Here is a 20,983-nt window from a genome sequence, read left to right as displayed (position 1 = left end):
CTCTATGTGAGTTCAACTTTTGGGTTCACTGGATGGGTGACCGGGGGTTCTGGTGTAGCAGGGTACCAAGTAGCAGTGGTGGTAGAAAACTGCTGACAGCTTGGACAAGTATATTGGAGAAATTCATGAAGAAGCAGGGGAATCTATTACACTGAGGTCAAGTCATTGGCCAATACAGTCTTTCAAGCCATGGATTTTCTTCTGTAACTTCCATTAATACCAATGGCAAAAGCATCCATTGACTGCAAAGCTTAAGTATCAAAAGTAAAGACACACAATGAATCTTCAGAAATCCCAAAGTTTTTCAGGTTGGCATTTCATCCTGTTTATTTCTATGCTAGTCCTAGTGAGGACCTTAGTTTCTCATGTCTGGAATGAGTCGTCTCTTCCAAAGATAAAATATCCAATGTCCTGTTAACACTAATCAACACAGAAAAAAAGGTTCTTCCTACCCCATTTGGAAGCAAATAACAAGATGTGTACTGAATACCATAGGAATTTTGTCACATTTTAGAGATGTGCTTTCTTTGATGGCAAGTCTAACTAGAAAACAAATAAATCATCCAGCCAGTAATTTAGCTCATGAGCTGCTTGATTTACACTCCAGGAATCAGATACACAAACCTTGTCTCTCTCTCTGTGCTGTAGAGGTTTTGTCATTTTTTAATAATAAGAAAGGTCACAGCAATGAGTTTGTGACTTGGATGATTTAAAATGCCTTCCTTTAAAGCTGTAGGAGCTTAGTCACTATTTGGGCAAATATCTTGCAAAGCATATTACAAACTTAAAAAAGCTGAGGTGGTGCTAGAAGAATTTAAAACTATATACGGAATTCAATATATAATGTATTTATTGTTCTGCTGCTAAATTATGTATATTTTTATAATTCAGGAAGAACATATCTTGGATGACCAAAATTTTTCATACATAAAGAAATTATATTAATCATTGACTAAGATCAATAGAGATTTTTTAGGATTTAAAAGATATCTGTGTTGTACTGGAGGGCAGTTGCTTTTCAGATCTGGCCCAGATCCATGGAAAGGGGCAGTCTTGTTAAAAGCTTCTAAATGTGGATAGTCTAGTCCACAGTCAGTTTGCCAGTCTTGTCTTGTCTGCAACTACTCTTTCAGTCTCATCCATCGAGGTCCCAGTGAAGTGAAGGCTGTGAAGAACCAGTGGTCCAGTCCATTCCAGTGGATTTTATGCAGGTGGAACAATCAAGTCGGGGAGTACAAGATAGGATGGGCATGATGAATCACTTTTGTTTTTCTCAGCAAAGATTATGGAGGTTTATGCTGCTATCAGATGTTTAATTTGCTGCAAAAGCACACAGTAGCTTAGTCCAATGTTGAAAGAAATATTGTCCACAAAAGCTATATTCTAACAGAGTGCTTATATTCATCTGATCATTTATAGGACAGAACAGGTGTCATTGTAATTCCTGAGCTGCTGCTTCTCTGAAGTCACCGGGATTTTATTGTGGAGCAATATACAACTACATTTTTAAGTAGTGCATTCATGACGCTCACAGCCATTATGAAGAGCTTGTTGGCATGCACACAGTAGGCCTGCTATCTTTGAATCATCACTGAGATGATTCTGCACAGGTAGAAAGGCCTCTGCTGCATTTATTCAGAAGGCTGTTATGGATAATGCTTTGCCCCACTGATGTCCTCAGTTGTTTTCCCAATGTGTTGTCTTGCAAGAATGAACCATGTGCAATTGAACCAGGAATTCTGCAGTACTGCTTTGGATTCAGACACTGTTTTTTTAGCTTTGGAAAATTAACTTGATCCTTTGAGTCTGTTCTTCAAGTAATGACATGAAAATAGTGGTATTTCAAGCACTGCAAGAACTACTTAGGATTAGGATGTTTCTAACCTGTAAGAGGGAAGCAGGAAGGAGCACAAGAAAAGGCAAGCACTGATAATATGTTTGCTATGAGGACACATCTCCTGTCCTAAGTGCTAGAAAAGCTATAGACTGCTCTGGCTGAGGGTATGCATCATCCTGCGCGGCACAGTCATAGAGGCAGAATCACAACACCTGCTCCTTGTACCCTGCAGCTCTTTTAAACATGCAGAAAAATTTTATGTTGAGTGCCAATGGCTCAGCTGGAGCAGACTCTTGCAAACGCCTGTAGTTTTACCAGAGGAAAACAATTTTAATCACTTGTCCCTGGACACATGCAGTCTCTTCATGTATCATTGCACAGAAAAGGTTTTGGTATATATTTTAAAGTGCATTGTACTACAGTTTTCAACTATAGCCAAAAAGATTGTTCTTTTTTCATAAAACTTTGAGATATATAAATGTGTACGCAAATAAATAAATGAATATGTATGTATAAATACAAACATATACATATAAATAGACATATACACATACATGTTTCCATAAATAGCTATTGGCTTTTGCTTAAGAGGTCTAACAAACTAAAGTCTAAGTTTGAACATGCATACATAGATATATACATGTACAGAGGGAAAGTGGTACTTTTTTTTTTCTTTACGTTTATGGAGCAAAGTGTGAAATTAATTTATTGAAAGGAATTTTATAATATATTAAACTTAGTATTAAATATAGACAGGGACTTCTAAACTGAATTTTTAGAATAGAATTTTTATAGTATATTCACAAGAATGGCAGTTCTTGACCGGTAGCAAATCATTAACTGTGTCACATGGTTTCCATATGATTTTAGTTTCAGTTTGTGTTGTATCTGTAAGCCCTTTAACTCTTCTTGGATTGCAAGTCTTGTAAAAGTATGGATGGGAAATCTGCAAATATGCAAATCTACAATTTTTTTAAAGTGAAAGATCTCTGTCCATGGCCAGTATTAAGGTAAGCCTGCATTTTGTAATAGCATTTTAAATGTATTGTGAGAACTGAAGGCCTTGCTAACCACTTTTTATTGTTTCTGCTTTATCACAAAATGATTCTGTAAAAGTATGTTAGTTTTTAGAGCAGGCTTATATTTATGTTGGCTGACAGACACTTTACTCTTCTTGCTCCTGTCACATTAGATCTCATATGTTTAATAAGACCAGGGACAATATAATTCTGAGTGATACAAGACACTCCCGTGGCACTTAATTGTACCCCACCTAGTACATGAGACCGTAGTGCTATTTGGAGTGCTATCATGCATAAAATATAGGGGATATTAAGGGCTGAGATCTTCAACGGAGCTTCCATGTGCACTTGAGAGGAGGCATTAGTGCTTGGGCTTGGAATTAAGACATCAGACATTTGGGAATACAGATTGGTGAGTCTCTGATAGAGGTTTTTTTTTTTAGGTTACCATGAGCAAACTGTAAACCCTGTGTTTTACCAGCCATTCAAAGGCTCTTACAAGACTAGATTCCTTATTCAAGATAATTATGAGACTGTGAGCAAGCTGACATGCTTGATAATGTGTGGCTCCTCATTTATCTCAGCTTACCTGATGGCTTCATATACCACCAAGTCGTCCAGACAAGTCTGCAGGCTGCTGGCATGGCAGCAGTTGGGACAGTATGTGTGTCTGTGTGTCTGAAGTAGAAATCACCTGGCTCACAGCTACTCTTCATGCTGGTTTTTCAGAGGAGTCTGGACATAGCCTGTAAATCTTCCTTTTTATTAGGAATAATATGATAATGAGATAATTCCTCTTTGTGAAGTGCTCAGATACAAAAGGATAGGGAGGTTGTAAAGAGGGAGGAATCCAGTTACCCTGTTTATTCATTTCAGGTACAAAATTAGAGGCTACTCCCTGCCACTCAATGTCTAGTACAGTATTATTCATTAAATGTGAACCTTGGTATACTGCCTACTTCGGCCATAAATTGCCTATCCAAAGAACTTTCTGTTTGGATCCAGTTATTGACTTACCTTTCACTTTTGTGTTTCTTGCAACAGTCAAATAATGAACTTGTTCAGGTTTTTGTTTTGTTTTGTTTTTTTCTCATCTGTTCTAAAAACCACACATAATGTTCTTGTCACAAAAAAGACTACAGCTTGACGAAGGTGGTACATAACAAGTTGCAGAATGACATGATATTCTTACATAGAGTAAATACAGTTTCCTTTGGAATTTTTTTTGAATGAATCCTAGTAATAAACTCTTAAGTTTGTTCATACACAAGTTTTCATATATGAAATGTGTAAACACAAAGCTCAGTTTATGCTGGACTTTGTACCAAAGTCCATTTCCCTGAATATGACTATGAATTGGATATAAATTGCATTGATTTGAAAGAGATTAGTGGTATTTTATTGGAGAGGAGAGGAAAGAACATGAAAGGATTCCAGCTATCCCAGCTGTAAAATCCCCTGATCTTTCTGACCTCTTCTGGGCCAGGTCATGAAACCTAAGTAGGAGATAGAACAAGAGGCTAGAAATAGCGAAGGCCTAGATCCAAAAAAATAATGTTTAGACACCCAGAACCTTTTTAGGCTGTTATGTTCCCAGTTGTCTTCATTAGGAAATTAAGAGCTTAAGTTGTCTTTTTTTTGATTAGTACCTGGGTCACAGCATAGACTAGCCCAGTCAACACAAGCAAAGAATAGTCAGTACCTTTCAAAAGCTTTGCTCATGGGATATTAACCAATTGTCTCATTTCGTTCCCCTGTGTCAGCGTGCCAAAATTCACAAAAATCCAAAGGAGACCTGCCTCCGCATGCCCTTCCCCTGCCCCGAGTTCCTTGGCGCAGCTGTTCCCTGTGTATTGTCTGTTGCTGTTTGGCAGTGGCACCAGCCCAAACCTGGTTCTTTGGCATGTCCTGCATCCCATCCTCTGGGATTGCTGCCAGCAGCTTTTTCCTAAGATATGCAAATGAAATAAGGGACTTTGTAATTTTAATATTTATGGCGCTGCAGAGGTGGAAATGAATGAGAAAAGAATGTACTACCTTACAGCTCTTCTGTTTCACCTGACAAATACCACAGATCTACAGAGGAAAGATGTGTAAGGACTACTCAAAGAGGTCACAAGAATCCTTGCAATGTAAATGTAGTTCAGGCTGTGAATTAATTCTATTTGTAGTAGACAATGTGGTTAGGTCATCTATGTGTAGCTACTATTCATACAGCTTACGAGACATTTCCCAAAGAGGTGTAGACTGGTTCAGGTCTGGCTCCTTACAAGTGTCTTTAACGGGAGAGCTGCAATCCTACTCAGCCCTTTCTTGCTGCATATGGAAAAACAAGCAGAAATGATAAAACCACTAGACATATGCACACAAATGCAGTAACACAGTTGGAAATGACATAATGATGTGTACTCTGATACAGCGGTGTGCTTCAAGGCAGGAGTTTTCTCAGTGTTTTGTGCTGTGCATAGTAAGGGTGAAGAGCTCAGAGTTTAAGAAAGTTCTGGGAAGGAATCAATCTTTTTTTTCCATAAACTGGTATTAAAAACTAGTAGAGGTAAGCTTGTTTCCTGCAACTAGTAAGAATTATCTCAACAGGTGCTTGGTAAGTGGAGAGTCGTTGTTGGGAGAGAAGGTGACCTCAGCAGGTTCAGAGGTTCAGCTTCTCTTGGGCTGATTGTTCACAGATATCTCAGTACATTCTGCATTTTGTACTTGCTTGTTTAAATGGTCATGTGAATTGCTGTATATACGTTAAAAGAAAATATTGTTACTTGTGTTCTTCCTTTTTTCTCTTCTTTTTAGGAACCAGTAATGAAGAATGACTCCATCAATTAAAAAGACAATTTACATTTATCTTTTCCAGAATAGACATGTATCAGTGTAGTTAATTTAATATTTCAATCAAGAATCCAGAAAAATGCAAGTCTCTTTGCCATAATAAAAATGCATAACCCAACTTTCCTTTGTATAAAGCACTATGAGCAGGTGGTATCATCAGGAAAAAGACTCCATTGTAGGAGACCATTTAGATTAATTCTGACTTTCCTTTACATGAAGTGAGGAGAGAATGACAACAGTGACAGTCTAATGCATGATGAAATTTACTAAGCAGAATTTTATTTTTTTAGTTGGTGGAATTATAATTTATGTAGTTGATATTGGAGTGGACTTCTGGGTAGCTAGTAAATATTTCTGTCAAGGACAATATTGTTGGGGTATATTGCTACTGTGTTTTAGAGGTCTTTCATCATTAATAACTCAGGTGTTCAGTTATGAGTGGTTTAAAAATGACTGGGAAGGTACTGATACTGGGAAGCTGAAATGGATTTTTCTAGTTCATCTCTTTCAGTGTGGAATTTTTATAAGGTAAGCATATTTTAACAATTATTTTAAAAAGAGAAATAATGTTGCTTTAAGACAGTTAATTAAGAAATGCTTAATATGGCTTCAGAGACAAACCCAATTCTGGCCTTAGCAATTGCTCCATGTAAGCAAACAGATTTTTGTCTGCTTATTCCAGGGGTAAATTATGTCAGGTTGTGATGGAAATGTAGATCTTTCATTTTACCTGTAAGTAATAATTTTTATCATTCACAGCCTAAGTCTATTTGATTAATCAGCCTTTTTATAGTGCATATTTAATAAAAATGCTTGCTTTACAGAGTAATACTGTTGTAACTGATAAATATAAGTTTTTAAAATGATGTTAAGAAGGGAATTCACACTAAGCAGGTGAGAGGTAATTTTTGAACCTGAGAGTCTAACTATATGTAGAAAAACCACCAAGATTCAGAAGAGACATGAATAGTTGAATAGTTAGTAAGTATACTTGCAGCAGTACTTCCTGCAGGGACTGAGTTAATGGTGACAGGAACCTTTGCTTGCTGAAAGGCACGTGTCCAGGAATAGTTTAAGATACCATATGCTTAACATTCTGTGGTGGCTTTGCTATAAAATTATCATTATTATAGACATCATTTATGCCAAGATTTTACCTCCATTTTAAAACTGAGGTGAAAGGTATTTCTGAAAAGTCCTGAACTTTAATTATTTTGGGTATGCAACATGTGAGAAACATGAGTGAATATAGATTTATCAGAGACACTTAATAAAATACTTATTTAAAATCCTCCTTTAACTTCCTATACTAATTTATGGACAGCAATGAAAAATATGTTTATGCCAATGTAAAAATTCCCCTCGCATGTTTTATTCACTTGATAGTATCATGGATTAAGGAAAATGATGGAGCTTTTACATGTCATGGTTAAATTTGCCTCTCAATATTCTTTTTCCTTTTGTCCGTCAGCTTTACTTTCCTTCTCCTCCTCTTACAATCCCAAAGTTTTAGAATTCACAAAGGATTATTTACTGACAGGTTCAACTTTTCTGGTGTTAGGTATTAGAAAAACTTAGAAATACTACATTTTGAAGAAAAAGAAAATCCTCCTTCAATTTTTCTGGATGGTTTCTTATTCACTAACCAGATGCATGGGCATGGGTTGTTTCACGTGAGATATACCAAGACCTGGCCACACGGACTCTGCCGGGTTCTGCCTTTTAGAGGGGATGTCTCAGGGCCCAGCATGGCACTCTCCTTTCCGTCTGTCCCCAAGGCTTTTAATCTGCAGGTATGTCTGGGAGTGCCATTTTTGTGCTCGTGACTTACAAACCTGCCCCTCTGAGTTTGTTTCTTCCAAAGGAAATTAAAGCCATAGCCTCTCTTTCTGATAACTGATGATAAATGTTAAGCCAGTAACCACGGTGTAGAATGGCAGAAGCTGCTCTTTTGATGTCTGGCAGAAAACCACCCTTCTTCCCCTTTCTATTCCATGACCTCATTCTCTGTAATCTGTTCGGGACTGTAATTCTGGTTTCACCTTTGGCTTGGTTTTACACTCCCAGGTTGCCCCTAAATTTTCCTGCTGATTACTGCCTATCTCTAAGACCTCACCTTTCAACACAGACTTTCAGAATTCAGATCCAAGCTCCGATTGTCTACAACTCTAGATATTGTAATCTTGACTCAGCGCTTGTATCTATTAAAAATGCTGCTTTTACAGGCAAATCTTCATGGACTACCTTAACTCTAAAGTAATCCATTAAACTCTTGGATTTACCTGAACTCATACCCTTTTCAGTGAATACCTCTTACCATGAGTTTCTATAATTTTCAAAGCTTCCTTCCTAGAATTAGCCCCATCTTCTCTGAGTGGCTTATTATCTAGTAAACATAATTTTGCCCTTTGCACTGACAGTGTTGTCAACTTGGTCACCTGTTCTCTATTGCACAAATGATACTTTCTTCTACGCTGCCACTTATGCTTGGAAAAAGTTTCCAAGTTGGTATGTATAAATTACAAAGTTCTTTCAGCCACTCCTCAAAATTCAGCAGTGTGATAATGCATACTGTAAAGTATAAACTGATAACAGCAAGCTGACATCTGTGCTTGTACCTTTGTGATTAACTATTATATACTTCCTATTATATGTGTTTTCTTAGGTGTATCCATGTACAACTCCCTCCTGTCCTCCTCCTTAGTCATATGGTTTATCCAGTTAATTTAGACAATGAGTCTCTCAGGCTTATTTCTATAGTCAATGGACAAAAATAGATTTTGTCAGGAGTCGGGTCATACTTGTTAAGGTGAGCTTCTCCAGAAGGTCATTTGGGGCAGGAACCTATATTCTCCATTGACTACAGAGGAAAATAGGGGCCTGGCCAGTAAATATGACTTGAAATATGCCTGAAATTATAAGATATGAATACACCTTACCAAACTTTCTTCCTTCATTTCTTCCTTTCTTGCTTCCCTTCTTCCCTCTCTCATATGTCTTTTACACCTCTTGCTCCATCTTAGAAACAGAGAACTTCATTATGTTATGTTTGTACAGTGCACAGCACAATGGGAATCAGTCTGGTCATGTTATCACACTGCCAATGCTAAGTAATAAATACGGAACTAGTATGTGTGTATACACATACATATACACTTATGTACATATATATTAAAAATAGAGAAAAAAGAAATTAAAATTATTTCATATCTAATAAGGCTTTATTTTATTGGAAAGAATTTAGACCTGTAATTATATTTCATATGAAATGTTATTCTCTGCAAGGAGGAAAATTAAGTTGGTAAAGTATGTATTAGCTATGCTGACTAAAACAATTTTCAGCCTGACCCATTTAAATGAGTCACACAGATGTTGGTAGAATTGAGAACAGACTGCTGCACAACAGTCAACAATAACACAGTCAGTGACTGTGGAAAAACGGGACATTTCCCTGGGGCACCATATGAATTCTGGAGTCCACTGACATATAGCAGTTTGCAGTATCAGTCAAGGACACCTGAGAAAGACTAGATTTTAGCAATTAATAACCTTCACTGTCAGAATAGAAGGCCATACAGGCAGCAGCCATTGTGATACTGGCAGCTGCTGTTGTGTCTCTTGATGCTTAAAGGTAGGCTCAAGATGCACGGCATCTTTGAACAGAAGCAGATGAAAAAGATTTTTTTGCAAAGATGAATTATAAATCCATGAGACATCAGAGTAAATGTGAGTGCTTTGCTAAACCTGGGATTATTTCATTACACATTTTTAAAAGGCGATGAGAAAAATTCAGTCAAAATAGGTGATGTTCAGTTTATACTGGTAAGAATTTAGCACCTGTTAAGTCACACCCAAACCAAGAATGGGTCAAAGGTGAGGACTGAAGCTGGTAACATGCCTCCAGCAATTTATGTGTATAACATGAAGTTCCACAGGACAAAATAAATAGAAAGGTATTTAAGATACAAAGTCAGTGAGGTACAGAGAGTCAATTAAAAGTGGAAAGTTTGTAATGCTACTTTAAGTGACTTAGACGTTACATAATAATATGTGCTTGATCACCTTCTCTTAATATAAATTTACTGTCCTAAGTATTGACTTCGTTGTATCAGTTTCATGGACTTAATCCAAGCCTTTTGATACTTAGAAGATTAAGCTTAACATGCAGCAGAGAATAATTTTCCTTTGATTAAGGATTTATACAATGCTGCAAGCTGTGACTGCATGACTAGAATTTAGAAGGGACAGTCACTGCTGCCAGGTCTCTCTCAGACCCTCCCTGCATGAATTTCTAAATGGCACCCACATCTTTATCAGTGTAGTTTGATGAGATGGGATGTGAAGTGTAGTACTGGGATTGTGGTGGAAAGTCCTCAGTGGAAATTGGAGGGGAAGCAGGTAACATGGAAGCACGGGCAAGGCAGTTTGCCTGTGACATGTGAAGGCTGTGAAGCAACAAAAACAAGTAGCTGTCACCTCTGTGAATTTCCAGTCATGCTTGGAGAGCCAAAGCCTTCCTAATTTTACAGGAGACCAGTAGCAAACTTTATCCCTTCTGAAAGGATGATGAAAACGTAGGAGTGTCTCAAGAACAGAGGGGCAGTGGAGCTGTGTTTCAATGAGTGTTTGTAACATGTAGGAGTCCTATCATCTGCATTCTCTGCAAAGCAACACTACAAAGGCAGAAACCTTTTGTTTTCCTATCAAAGTGAATATGGTATTTAGGAACACTGATAACTCTTTACTGCTCACATATGACAATTCCAGTTGTAAAGAAATTATGGTTTTTTACACTGTTGGCTTCCAAGTAGCTTATATACCTTGGATTAATGAAAAAAGGATCCTCTTTAATGAGCTTAGAGGGAGAAACAGTAAATGGCAACCCTGCATTTGTCTGTATCAATGACACACTACCCATATCCATGTCACCTTCAGTTTAAGATGTACGTCTACTTAAAATACATAACCAATCCACTACTTTTAATTAATGTATTTTTAGTCTAGTTGAAGTAGATTTTTAAGAGCCTTTTTTTCAGTGTATGAAGATTAAAACATGGAGCTGCTACGGCAATAGATATTCGTATAGGAATATAATTATGATTGATAGGTTCATAGCAGGCACAGTGTTTAGGTGAGCCGTGGGCATGATAAAGGAGAAATTTGAGTCTGATCTATCCCTTAGAACAGACTGAACTTTGCCCTTGGCTGTGAACACAGTTAGGCCTAAAAGTTGGCTATGGCCCCTTCCTAAAATGTCCGAATATTGCATGCCAAATGGGCAGATGGGAACAGGAGTGTAAGCTCAAAATACTCTTAAAGGATAAAAGATTTGTCACAGTGAACTACAGTAAATGACATAGGTGTGTGATGCTCAGGGAATACCACCTCACTTAATACATAGTCAAAGAGCAATGGAAGTATTTGGACTTTTCTAGAAAAAAACCAATGTATTTTATACAGTATTCAAAGTCAGAAGTGGACTAACTGAAATTGCTACAACTAGTGAAAAATACTGTAGCATACCATCTTATAAAAATATAAACCTAGTATACCATACTCAGAAGGAATATGCTTTGGAAAACTGACAAGTGATTTCAGGTGCCATCGAGCTGAAATATTCCTTTTACAACATGTCTGGTTCTTGCCTTGTGTATCATCTGCCTTGTCAGCTGTGAGCTCTGCAGCTTGAAAGTTGCGCAGCTGGTTTCCACTTCTTGCTGCTTGGACAAACACAGGCTCTGGTGAATGAGTCCATGGACAACTAACAGATTGGTCTACCCAATTGTTTTTTCTTGAAAACAATGCAAACTCTCCAGATGTTTACATCTTGGATGCAAGAACCAAATATTTTGGAATACTAATTGTTTTATAAACTCAAAAAGCTACAGATGCCTTGCCAAACAGTTCAGTTCTTTGCTTATGAGCGATTATTCAGAGAACAGTAAGACAAATACACAAAAACATAAAAGTAGAGAACAGTTTCCTTTGGGAGTAAATAATGGATCTAGAGCCAGCTCACGGAATCAATGTATGGCCTGAATGGCAGGGCTGCAGTCCATGAATCTCTGAAAGCAAAGGATCTTCCCCTAAGGCTCTTCAGCAGTAACATAGCTGCTCCACACCTACTACTGATGCTTCCAGGTTGCAATTCTCACTTGTATGGTCTGCATTCTTTAACATACCAGGGAGTAAGCCATGATCCTCTAGCATGCACTTAACCAGGGCCTGCAAATCCCATCTGTCTTGCTTGTAGCTATGGAAGAGCCCCTGACGCTGTCTACCCTGCGGTCAAAGGATTTGGTCTTTAGACGTGGTGAAGGTGTTAAACTTTTAACACCTGGAGGAGTCAGGAATTCTTCCTAGCTCCCTTTGTAAGCAGAGGGGGACTGTGCTCCAATGTTATATTGGGATGAGATGATCCTGTGAGACCTGGGTGTCTAATGATCTGCTGCCCCCCATTTTCTACATAAAGGAAATGAAACTGCATGGGTTTCACGGAGTCCGTAGTGCGTATGATCCTGTGGACGATCAGGGAATTGGGAACCTGCGGCACTTTAGCATGAATCTTGAAATCATCTCAGATGCAGCCTTAGGGAATGGAAGTAGGAGGCAAGCTAAGGCATAGGACCTTGCCTTTCTCAGCCTGCACGTTAGCAGGCTTGTACAACTGTGTAAGATCACCAAGTGATGGTCTGTGGTGTTCTGCTTGATTTCTCAGGAAAATAGATCTGAATGAATGGTGTAATCTTCATAATCCAGATGACTAAATTTTTCTGTTGAGGGGGAAGGCCTTTAGCAATGTTTATAATGCTAGAAAAATTGGCTGAATAACAGTGAGTTTTCTTGGAAGAGGGCTGCTTTTGCTGTCCTTGCCTGCCAGTTATAGTAAAAATGGGTTCACTGGAGAAGCATATTGGAAGCTCAAGACATCTGGGAACTGAATAGGCAGAAACAGGCTTGAAAGTGATGTCTGAAGGCTGTTATGCTCAAAATCCTGTTTATGAGCAAACACACAGGATTTATATACCTATAAAGCCAAGAACGTAGTACAAGTGAAATTGTAACAGTTGATTCCAAGAATCATTATTAGTCTAGATTTATGTATTACAGGAAAAGAAAGAATACTTCTATGCATAAAAAGTTTCAGGGATAATAATACGGTTACAATTGTTAGACACGTATTTCTTAGTTGCTATCCCTTTTCCTTGTGTTCTGCTCACCTGTCCTCTGCTCCTCTGGGTCTTAGGGTCAACAGTTCCATTCTGGTGCATGGGGGGGGTTACGGCTATTGACAGTGTCTGTGCTGTGGAAGGTGGCAAAGCCGAGCTACAGGAGCGCGCGGATCACACCTGAATGAGACGTAAGCAGCACGTGGCAATAATGGGATAAGACTGTGAGCCTATGATAGCAGAGCAATGTATATAAATTATAGAGGTTGTTAGTATGTTTTGGAGGGCTTTAAGGACTTTGTTCAGCTGCTTAAAAGTAGTGCTTCATGATAAAGCAGAACGCATAGCTTGCTTAATGCTTTTGCTTTGTTGGTTTATTCTGTGATTGGAGGAACAAGCAGATTTAGAAAGCCCCAGAGCCAGTTTCAGGCAGGAAAAGGAGACATAGTAACAACTAGCCTGAAAAACAGGAAAGAGAAAGAACCTGCCTAGAGGTGAGAAAAAGGACCCAATGAGAGAGAAGACAACCCCAGACCTGAATATTACTATTGGATCAGACTACAGTGTGAGGGGCAGGAATTTCACTTGTAAGGTGTACTTGCCCAGGGATTGTAGCGTTTGGGGTCCCTCTCCCGAGGCACCTGTAAGTCTGTGCACCACAGACAGAATAAATTACGCTTTTTATTTTGAAGGCCTTGATTAGAGAATCTGCTTCGGGGAACCTAGGGTCGAGCCTGAGAGAAGAAGAAGCGCCCGAGAGGGTGAGTGTGTGCGTGTGAGGAATCGCAGGGGGCACCCGTCGGCTCACCGGAGTCACCCGCTGCGAAGGGACTCTGCTCCGAGCAGTTCAAGTCTCGGGTGGTGTGTGTGTGTGCACGACTCCTTGATTGCTGTGTGAATGCTCGGGCAGCAGCTTCTCCCTTAACATCTAGAGTCTTGCTGGGAGGAACATGACTGATGTTCACGTCAATGATTGCTTCTTCACCCTTAGGATCCACTTTGGGTCTTTTTTGTATGTTTGCTAACAGATTTTGCTTTTTCTTAATTTCTCTGCAGTCTCATGTTACATCCAAACTTAGTATCTGTGCTGCCTTTTACACATGTTAGATCCTATTTCTTTTCTCTCTGTTACCCCTAAAACTGGTTCCACCCAGCTCCAGGTCCTCATTTCTATAACTGACCATTGGCAATTTGGTTATAGCTGTGGAGTCTCCAGTGTCAAGCCATCACTTAATATCCTATGCATCCTGTTCCACACCGCCTCTGGTACCAGTCTCCACATCTCAGGACCTCTGCTATCATACCAGGACTATATTTCCCTATTCTAGGTCATCATGTCTGTCAGAAATACCTCATTCAATATAGAATATCTGCTTGTTACTGTTACCTATATAAAACTGTGGCTGTACCACACAAAAATAAACAGAAGTAAACCAAATTACCCACCTCATCACTTGAAGAAATCACCAATTTTTCTGCAGAAAATCCAAGCTAAACCAAGCAAAGTCACAGGCAGGTCATGAAAAATGAGAGCAAGCCTGACAAGCATCTGTCCTGAGGCCTTGCAAAGCTTATGCCGTGTTACTAGCAATGACAGTGCTTATTACGATGCTGCACAGTAAGAAGGCTTAGTCTACAATCTGCATGGCCAGTGCTACTGATCGCTTGAAATCAAGCAAACAGCAGAAGGAAGCAAGCATTGCTTTGCTTCAAGATAGGATTTACGTGCATACTTACAAGGATACTTCTCCCTGCTTTCATTTGTTAACTAGTTCCAAAAGACTGCTGCTGAACAGTTCAACTGGAAAGAGGTCTTTAATTGTGAAAACCCCTTCTTCTGGAATTGCCCCATTTAATCTATTACAGCATTACCTACCTTGCTTGGCTTCCAAAGAACTACTGCAATGAGCCAGATCATTCACCAGGGCTGTGTGTGTTTGTGTGAGTTCATTAGGGACAGTGGAAAAAACTGTAATTTCCAGCAGCTGGAGCTTTGGTCCTACATCAGTCAGGTTGTAGCCATCACCCTGTTTTCCTAAACACTGCCATAAAGTTTATCAGGTACAATAGCTGGTTCCTCCCTTCATTATCAAAATAGTTTGTTTGATAAAAACTTAAGCATTCTCTCCCCTCTGAGGTGCTATGTTCACATCCAGGCCTGAAGCAAAAGTCTTGAAAATGGGAATAAGAGCTAGGTTTTATTTATCTCTAAGCAAAGCATTAGAGATATCCTGAACAGAAAAGGTTCTTTACCACACAGAATGTACACCAGTCATGACTAACTAATTCCATGTAGCTTTGCATTCATTGTTCTTTAGAGAAAGCGTTCATTTAGGCTTAATTGAAAATAAACCAGAACTGTTCTGAAGTCATTCAGGTGCACTCATTTGCCAAGGCAAATGGCTTCTTCATGTAAAACCACTCAGATTATTAATAGAATCTATCAACCCAGGCATCCATGTGTCTTGAAAATAATTTTCTGAAATGAAAGTCTTCCTGAGTATTTAAAAAAAAAAAAATCACTACAGTGTTATTTTCAAGTCTGTTGTATGTTTGCAATTCATCAGATATCCTTGGGGCTTATGGATCTATATTATATGTACATAGATGTGGATATTCACAGCTGGATATTCACTAATACCCTTAAAAGCATACAAAGAAAGTGAATGAGTATCTCAAAGAGAGACTGAGGAGAGATGCTAAGGGAATTTTCAGAAATGTGGTACTTTTAAAGAAATAAGAACCTAACAAAATCAAGCTTGTAATCTATTCAGGCAAGGCTCATTCTGTTCTACTAGTTTTTACATTGCATCGGTATCGCTGGACTTAAATGATTATCTGATATCACTGATACCAGACAGATACTGGACAAAATTATACCTTAGTAGGAGGTGCTGGATTACATTCAAAGATAAAATATGAATGGAGAATGAAATGGGAAAAATCATTGTTAGGCTATGTCATTTTATTGAGTTGCACATCCAAAAAACACTGTCTAATCAAGTCTCCTTTTTTTATAGGTATTGGTTTGCTTTGAAGTATGGCTGCCAAGCTGCATTTAAACAAAAAAGCAGCAGAGATGCATCAGAAACAGACCCTCCCAACTTCATTCAAAAACAAGCTGTTGATGTAGTGACTGATATTAACATGCTCAGGGTATTCAAGACTTTTCTTGAGACCACACCACAGCTTTTTGTCCAGATTTACATCCTCATGGAACATGAGAAAAATAATTTCTGTCAATGTGAGTCTGTCTTTCTCCTTAATTTGCAAGTCGAGTATCTTACCTAAAACGATAACTTATGTGATTGGATAACATTTTAAACCTATCTTGGAAAACATACAGTCCACTGTATTATTACTCTGCATTTAGTTAGAATTTCTGTCTAGTAGATGGTCTGTTCTGCTAAATCCATGAGAAGGAAGATTTCACTATAACAAGTCATATATCTAATAGAAACGTAATGATACATCACTTGAAAATGAGGTATTGAGTACAATTAGTGTATGATTTGCAGAGCAGTTTGTTTTGTGTGCTTTTGCTTACAGTTTCTTTTAAAACTGCTAACTGGGCATCTTGAAATCACTAATGTATTTAGAGCAGCCCTGTGAACTGTCACTACCATCACCCACGTTACAGATGAAGGACAGAGTCAGAAAAAAACTGAGGATGTGTCAGCATTGCAGAATGCAGTATGATGAAGAGATACTGGTTCAACTTTCAGAAGCAAGACAGCAGCTCTACCATTTCCAGCTCTAAAACTAGCAGGATTATTGGCAAGACATTGACTTACTTAAGGCTGGATTTTATCTAAACAAGACCTGCACTGCTGTCTAGCGTTCCTTCATAATCCATGGAGTTAATAGGTATTCAGACAAAATGGTCAGACGAATCTCATCTTAAATATCACCATGTGAAGGGTCAAGTCTTAGTTATAGATTTTGACGTTATAGACACCCCAGAGTCAATATCAGTTGCTGAAGCTTAAGGTTTTATGGGCTATTTGCAATACTTGGGGAATTTCTAAGTCATCTGTGTATGAAGATGGCAAATATGACACACAACTTAGGCAAGACCATTAATGGCCAGAGGCCGGGCAGGATAACATAGGCATACCAAACAGCATTAGATGCCTAGATTTAGGTAACTAAACTGAGCCTTAAAATTAAGGTGACTTGTTCAGGAGCACAGAGTAAATATAAAATTGGTATAAAGAAAGTGTTAAGAAAGCACAAACTTGTCCAAAAGTTCATTCAGAAATTATAATGTAAAATAAGTATCTTCTTCAGTCTGACATTTTTCTTTGTGTTTTTTTTTAGATGCTGCCATTATTTTGTCTTTTTGTGGTATCTCCTTTTCAATGGTTGATTATCAGATATCATTACGAAAATCTCTGCCTGATAAAGATGAATTTCGTGTGCTTCCCAAGTTAGTGTATCTCCTCTATAAACTGCTTACCATCACTTCTTGGATACTCAGTATTTCACTGATCACTCTACTAAGTGTTAGAAGTTCTGTAATTCTGCTGATATTTCTTTGGATCTGTGGCTTCACCTGGACTTTGAAACAACATACGACATTTTGCAAATCTAGGAAGATGGAATATCTGTACAGAACTGTTGTTGGAATCATTCTAATTTTTACCTTTTTTAACATAAAGGGGAAAAAAACAAAAGTTTGCATTTCTATTTATTATGCTACTCACACTGTTGTAACTCTAGGTATTTTGTTTGTATATATGTTCTGGAAACCTTCCATTATCAAGGAAATACATTTTACAATTGTAAGCATCCTAACTGTTCTTAGTCTGGTGTTAGGTGTTATTTTTCTTGTTGTTTATTATAGGCATTTTCATCCCACTGCTTATTGCAGACCACAGGCATGTTCAGATGAAGTTGATGCAGAGGCAGGACAAAAAGATAGAGTGAAAATTGGTAGATTTCAAAACTTCATAATGCAATGAACAGTACAGATTTTTTGGTGTGGACTTCAAAGCAAATACTTGCTGGATGGTCTGTTTCTCTGTCATTGTTTCTCGTGTATCATCACTGAGTAGTACATAATGGACCAGAGTTACTGGCTCTGAATAACTATTGTTTTCTGTGATGCTGTACAAAGCCCTTATAACATAAATATTTCTCTATGTGCTGGTAAAAGTTACTTTTGAAGAAGAAGAAATTTAATCGATCCATCCAACACAATCCACTGTCAGCTTTTAGCAGTGCAAATAAAACATAGCAAAATCTAAAAGTTAATCAAATGAAAGGTAGCATTAAACCATAGTCTATTCATTTATGTTGACTCTGTTAAAAACAAGACTTGTTTTTCTTTTCTTGCTGGAAGGAAAGAGGGGTGCATTGAAATAATTGAGGGCAGTGATCAGTTATCAGCTTCTCCCCATTAGTGTAAGAGCTGCAGTTCTTCAGATGAGCATAGTTACAAACCATACTGCCTTCTCCCTAAATATCCCCTGAAGAAAAATAGCTTTGATTTATGGCTCAATCACTGTCTTGCCACAAGGAAATTTGGGGAGATATATTCAGGCATTTTCTCTTCTAGGTGTTTTAATGACTCCTTTATTGTTTTTGTTCTGCTAAACTTTCACACAACCTTCTGTATTTAGGGGTGATGCCAGCTTGTTGTTTGGGATTATAATAGCAGTTTGAGTGATTTATGGATGGCAACAGGAGTCTTGCATATAAAGGAAGAACTGTCTTCCTTGAAGCTTTCCTCTCATTTGGATGTAATACTTTAAATGCTGGTTTCCACTGAAATAGGAGGCTATGCAAGGTATGCAGTAGTGCAGCTTCTTTTGTCTTTGTCACTGGTGAAAAGAGAAGCAACTGTTCTGATGCATTGCACTCACAGGGGCTGGGAAACCATGGAATAACCAGCTTGTCCCTCAAGATTTTTTTGGCAGAAGGCAGAGTGAAATTAGACAACATTTCAGTCCTGCGTTCAAATGCTAAATCAACAACAAAGGAAATAAGGTTGATAGGCAAAGCTTCTTCAGAAATAAAATCTAAGGGGAAGTCTTTCAGAGCTGCTGTGTTTTAAATCTGAATTATGAAAAGTGGGCTCTTTCTCTCCCCTCCTTCCCCCTTCCAATAATTCACATTTGCAGTTAGGGTAGCCACGGGCAAAGGGAGGAAACCGAGTTTGAGAAAGGAGACTGGAGATAAGAAAAACTGATAAACTTTGCCAGGAACCAAATCTTTTTGCATTATTGATCAACAGCAAACTTCCCTGAAACTTTGGGGGAAGGGCTGATGCTTTGGTTGATAATTAGGGTGCTGAAATAATTAGCTGTGTCTTGTGCCTTTTGTGTCACGTCCTTGGACTGCAGACTGCCTTTTTCTTGTTACCCTTCCAGCCTTAGCAGAGCTCAGGAAAGTTTCTAAATGTGTTTCTTTCCTGTTCCATTTCCATAGTTCTTTTTACCAGGCCAACCACTTACATCTCCTTAATCCTATTCAAGGAAATTAATTTCTAGGTGCATAGGTTGGACTGAATGGTCTGCCTTTCTGAGGATACACATGAAAAAGCAGTGTAGCAAGAAGAGTTTACTTCTACAATCCCTCATTTCCACTTAGGGCTGACTAGAATGTGGGTCCAGAAGTTAAGACATAAAAAAGCACAATCCATGAGACTTAAGCACTAGTTTTCCTAAAATGAATACATAAAACAGTACTTTCACTTCTCTCTACTCTGGAAAAGAGATTTCCAGATTTATTTGCCCTGGAATGGCTGCTTAGGCAAGAGAAAAAGCCCAAGGCTCCATCCTGCTTCATGCACCATGATTGCCCTAAGTAAGTTGTGTCTCCTTTATCTACAGAGTATTTATTACTGGTGATGGTACCCCCGGCAGCAGAATGCATGCCTGGTTTTAGGTTCAATGTACTCTTATTTTGCTATGAAAAAATAGGACCCTAAATAGTGAAGACTATCCCTATATTGCTTCCCAGACTTTTATTGTTTGTTCATCTGAAATCTTGAGAAGGGACTACGGTAAGGTAGGGTGGAAAAGGGAGAATATTATCTCATCTTGCAGAAAATTACAAAATTTTGTCTAACCATTATTTGGAAGATGACCTCAAACTTTGTACATTATCTGAGAAGCAGATCTCTGGGGAAATATGAGCTTCTGAGAAGTCCTAGTGTGAGAGCTTCAGCCCTGGGGCCTCCAGGTTGTCTGCTTGCTGCCAGATGCCAGAAATCTGGAGCCTGAGTTGCTTTGGAGGAAGGTTAGTTTCTGGTGAAAGAAAAAAATTTGTCTTGGTTTTTTTTTTTTTTTTTTTTTTCCTTTCAGTGAACTGACAAATTTCAAATAAAAGTATTTCATTGCCATCTCTCTGGCCATCTCCTAACACTGATTTTCTTTCATGGGAGAGAAGGCGAATGTTGTGTTGCCTTCTGTTGTTCTCCTTGTCTCCTCGTTCCCTCTTCTGTGCTACTGAGAAGAATGTTACACTGAAGTTGAGTTAGTAAGAAAGGCATCTAGGTGGCTATTTATATCACACTAATTCAAATATACACCAAACCCAACTACTTAAGTTTCAATCCCTATTTTATGCTTGTAAGTCGTAGTGGATATAAATTTAGCCATATCCTAAAACTGGGAAATGATCCTTTTGGGAAATCACGCAGATTCTTTTCATAAAGCTTAAACAGTTCTTCGGTGTCCTGCCACAGATACTGTAAATGTCTCCATTTTGCTGTCATCAGTCAGAGGGCCTCAAAAGATGGGGATTCCTGTTAGCTTGTCCTCTGTAGACTTTTATTTATTTACTTTCAACTTTAACCTCCTCCCTTTCTTCTTGACCTTAAGTTGGCGATTTTCACTTGATGCCCCTCATTTTCATACTTACAAAAATGGCTTCTCATTCATTTGGTCATTCTAACTCTGAATCACTGTAGCAGGGAGGACAAGGAAGCACACGAATTGACTCTAGACACATTTCATATCACCAGTGACCACTTCAGACAAAACAAACAAAGCCCCACTTCACCTAGGTGTAGAGTTCAAACAATAGACTTCATACATATCCTTTCTGTTCCCCAACTACTCTTAAAATTCAGCTGCCACTCAGTTCATGCATTGTGCCTGACCTTGTCA

At 38.4% G+C, this 20,983-nt stretch overlaps 1 protein-coding gene across 1 annotated transcript; it reads left to right on the top strand.

Annotated features, from left to right (window-relative positions):
* The first annotated feature begins 5,950 nt into the window (after nucleotides 1–5,950).
* Nucleotides 5,951–17,830, top strand: XKR9 (XK, Kell blood group complex subunit-related family, member 9). The gene is made up of 3 exons (XM_010575891.1): nucleotides 5,951–6,225; nucleotides 15,887–16,110; nucleotides 17,187–17,830. The coding sequence occupies exons 1-3, from the start codon at nucleotides 5,951–5,953 to the stop codon at nucleotides 17,828–17,830; spliced, it is 1,143 nt and encodes a 380-aa protein (XP_010574193.1).
* The last annotated feature ends 3,153 nt before the right edge of the window (nucleotides 17,831–20,983 follow it).

This window comes from Haliaeetus leucocephalus, unplaced genomic scaffold, assembly GCF_000737465.1.
Source record: "Haliaeetus leucocephalus isolate CR32 unplaced genomic scaffold, Haliaeetus_leucocephalus-4.0 Scaffold506, whole genome shotgun sequence".
Lineage (NCBI taxonomy): Eukaryota > Metazoa > Chordata > Aves > Accipitriformes > Accipitridae > Haliaeetus > Haliaeetus leucocephalus.
This window is presented reverse-complemented; position numbering and strand designations above follow the sequence as displayed.